General features: G+C 39.5%; 1 protein-coding gene across 1 annotated transcript in view; it reads left to right on the top strand.

Moving 5' to 3' along the window:
- Positions 1-3,387, top strand: part of jph3b (junctophilin 3b) — a 76,219-nt gene that overhangs the window by 43,483 nt on the left and 29,349 nt on the right. Inside the window, exon 4 of the mRNA XM_008286519.1 lies at positions 2,865-2,989. Coding sequence (XP_008284741.1) covers positions 2,865-2,989 — 125 coding nt within the window. The remainder of the gene's footprint in view (positions 1-2,864; positions 2,990-3,387) is intronic.

Raw genomic sequence — 3,387 nt, 5'->3', positions numbered from 1 at the left:
AAATTTTGTCTGGAGTGCACCAGAAACATGTGGGAGACTTTGAAGTGAATGAGAGAAAGTTTTGTTGATCTGATGAGACCTAAATTGAGCTTTTTGGACATTAAACTAGGCACTATATGTGGTGGACAACACTTACTGAAGCATGGCGGTGGCATCATCATGTCTGTGTCGGCAGCAGGTCCTGGAAGGCTTGTAAAGGTAGAGGGTAAAATGAATGCAGCAAAGTCAAGGGAAATGCTGGAGGACAACTTGATGCAGTCTTTAGGAGAACTGCGACTTGGGAAGAGGTTTTTTTTTTCCCAGCCAGACAATGACTTGAAGCGTGAGAAGCTGAGAGTGATCAAGCAAGACAGAGACTAGTGAGGGAGGCCACGGAGACAGATTCATGACATTTTAAACCAGTGAAGCTGAGATTTCTGTTGAAAAAAGAGACACGAAAGAATCTGCATGTGATTGTGCCGTGCGAACCGGGGCGACGGTCTTCTTGTCTCCCCACTTTTACGCCTCACCTCCCTCACAACCGACACATGACGGCGTTGAGCGTACTGTAGGCCTGGCAGAGAGGGGCAAAGAGAAACAGAGAGGCAGAGAGGAAAAAATCAATAGCCATCGACATGCAACACTGCATCAAGACTGTTACTGCCCAGAGAGAGAGAAAAGGCAGCGACGGAGAGGCTATTGTGCGCGATTGGAGGGCAGAGAAAGCGAAGGGAAACAGAGGGCCGACGGTGAGACGAGGGTTGTAATTGAGAGAAAAGATCCATTCGATATAAGCAGGGAGGAAAGAAAGGAGAGTGGCAGATGAAAAGGAGGATTTCATATAAAGAAGGAAGGGGCAATTAGAGGGAGGCAGGAAGAAAAATGGGGAGAAATAAAAGAAGGAGCGAGATATGAAAAGGAGGCTGTAAAGGAGCTGTTAGAGAAGATGAAGGGGAAGTGAAAAGAGGATGTGACAGGCAGCGAGGCTGAATTATTTTGTGATAGTAAACACGTTTCCAAGCAAAACATCGGGGCGCCTGTAAACACAACGCCGCCTCATTGCACTGTAGCTCCGTAGTAATTGTCCTGAAATAGCCGCCGTGTGTGTGTGTGTGTGTGTGTGTGTGTGTGTGTGTGTGTGTGTGTGTGTGTGTGTGTGTGTGTGTGTGTGTGTGGTATCATGTAATATGTCGGTGCTGTTGTTGTGTGCGTCTCGCCCTCTGGCTCAGGTGTCTTTTGTAATGAGATTCGTCAGCCGTAACGAGACACAATAGAGCAGATAACTGGGATATGAAGGAGGCACGTCGTGTTAATGCCTGAGAATAAAAAAGGACTGATGCCGACGTGTTAAGTTTCCTTCATCACGTGATAAAATGTCCTGAGTGTCATAATAGTGAACGCTAAAAGTATCGTGAGCTTTTTCTCCAACAAAAATAAATGAGAAACAGCACATTTAAAGTTCCCCTTCAGTGAAAATACAGTTTTTAACATTTACTGTCAAAATAAACATTTTTTAAGAGTTTTTAGCTGCAATTTACTGTTTTTTTAAAATGTATTTTTAAGGGAAATTACAGAGAAAAGTATTATTTTACACATTCACAGTAAAAATACACAAACCAAAACTGTACACATCAAAATTCTATTTATTTAGAAATGCTAATTATTCCTTTTACTACATTTACCTTTAAATTACACTGGTACTTACACATATTAACTTCTATTTTATAGATTTTCCAGTTGCAGCTGCAGTTTTGTTAAATTACAGATAATAACTAATAAAATCACAGAAAATAAAAATACAACTTTGCATGTTAACCATACAAAAAAAAAAACAGGTCAAACCTTAATTATACTTAAAAAAATCAATATTTTTTTTAAAATAAATTGTAATTCGTTCTTGGACATCCATTGACCATAAACTTACTTTTTTTTTTTTTTTTTTTTAAGTTATATTTAAATAAGCAAGAATATTGTCATTTTCCAGATATTTGCTGTTTTTCGACAGAGAAGTATATTTATAAAGGATTGTAAAAACAATATTTTATGTGGTTATTTTTTTACAGGTTTTTCTTTTATTTTTTTTGTTCGACAATATCTTGCAAAATCCAGGAAAACAAATATTAATTTACATGTTGATTTAAAAAAAGAAAATAAACAAAAACAACACAAAACCCATTCTTGTTACTGCATTTGAATCAGAGAAAATAATTTTTACTTCACAGATATTTAATGTCATTTTTACAGCTTTTTTTTACAACGTGTTTCACCTTTTTTATTCTGACACCCTTACTGCCAGATTTCTTTACAGTATATATCTTTTAATGTGTTCTGTCACACTTGCACATCATATTTATCCAGTTTGGAGTCTATATTTCTGTGAGAAAAGTATGTGATGGGGAAAAAAGGTTGAATTGATCCCAGCTCAGTGTGGACGTAAACTAACACACAACTTAACTTTTGTCCATATCTCGGGCTTGTTGGCAACTTTTTAAATAAAAAGCGAATAAACCTTATTTTTACAGGAGGTCCCAGTCGACGCAACAAGAATTATTTGGAATAACGATAACATTAATCAGACTTGGGGAACAAACAGTCCAATGCAGGTTGTGTCCTGCTGTCTTCTCTGTAATCAGTAAACCAGACCAAACCACACACAGCCCAGTATCAGTAGAACGCTGAAGCTCTGTGCTGCTGTCGCCTCTTTTATTGTTCCAAAGGTCACTTTCTGCAGAGTTTTTCTTAAACTACAATATTTTTCTATTCTGTCCCCTCCCTTATCTCCTTGCCACCTGCTCAGCATTGTTCTTAAAGGAACTAGTTTCTGTTCCTTTAAAGTTGCCGTCTGTAATAATATCCGTTGCGTTCCTCCGTCTTCTGTGTTGCAGGACGGCTCATGCGCAGGGAAAAGCAGAGGCGGCGGTGGGAGCAGCTCAGAAAGCCCAGGAGGAGAGTCGCATGGCCCGGGTCACCGCCAAGCAGTTCTCCCCTTCATTCCAGCACCCAGGAAACGGTGGGCGATCACATAAGCTCGCTAAAATCACAGCACACGGACACTGTAGTGCAGCACACGTCCTCATCTGCAGCTATGAACTGAAGTTTCCATACACTTGGCAGTCTTGAGTTCCCAGTGACTCCTATAACTCTGAACTGTCTATTTTGGAATCACTGTGACACATGAGTCTTTGTGACTAAAACACTATCAGGCATTTTGGTTCTTTTATAGATTTATTATAAGTCTTCTGGGATTATGACATAATCATGTTGGGGTACTGCATCAACAATATACACACTTGAGTTACCAGGTTTGGTGATGTTAAAAGTTGTTAAATGTTCTTTGTCACATGGCCTCCTAACTTCTTATACAGTTGACTACAGCTGCTGACTCCTCTGAGACGGTTTATATAGGAC

Source organism: Stegastes partitus, unplaced genomic scaffold (genome assembly GCF_000690725.1).
Source record: "Stegastes partitus isolate 25-593 unplaced genomic scaffold, Stegastes_partitus-1.0.2 Scaffold458, whole genome shotgun sequence".
NCBI lineage: Eukaryota > Metazoa > Chordata > Actinopteri > Pomacentridae > Stegastes > Stegastes partitus.
The sequence above is the reverse complement of the archived record's forward strand: the minus strand, read 5'-3'. Positions and strand labels throughout refer to the sequence as shown.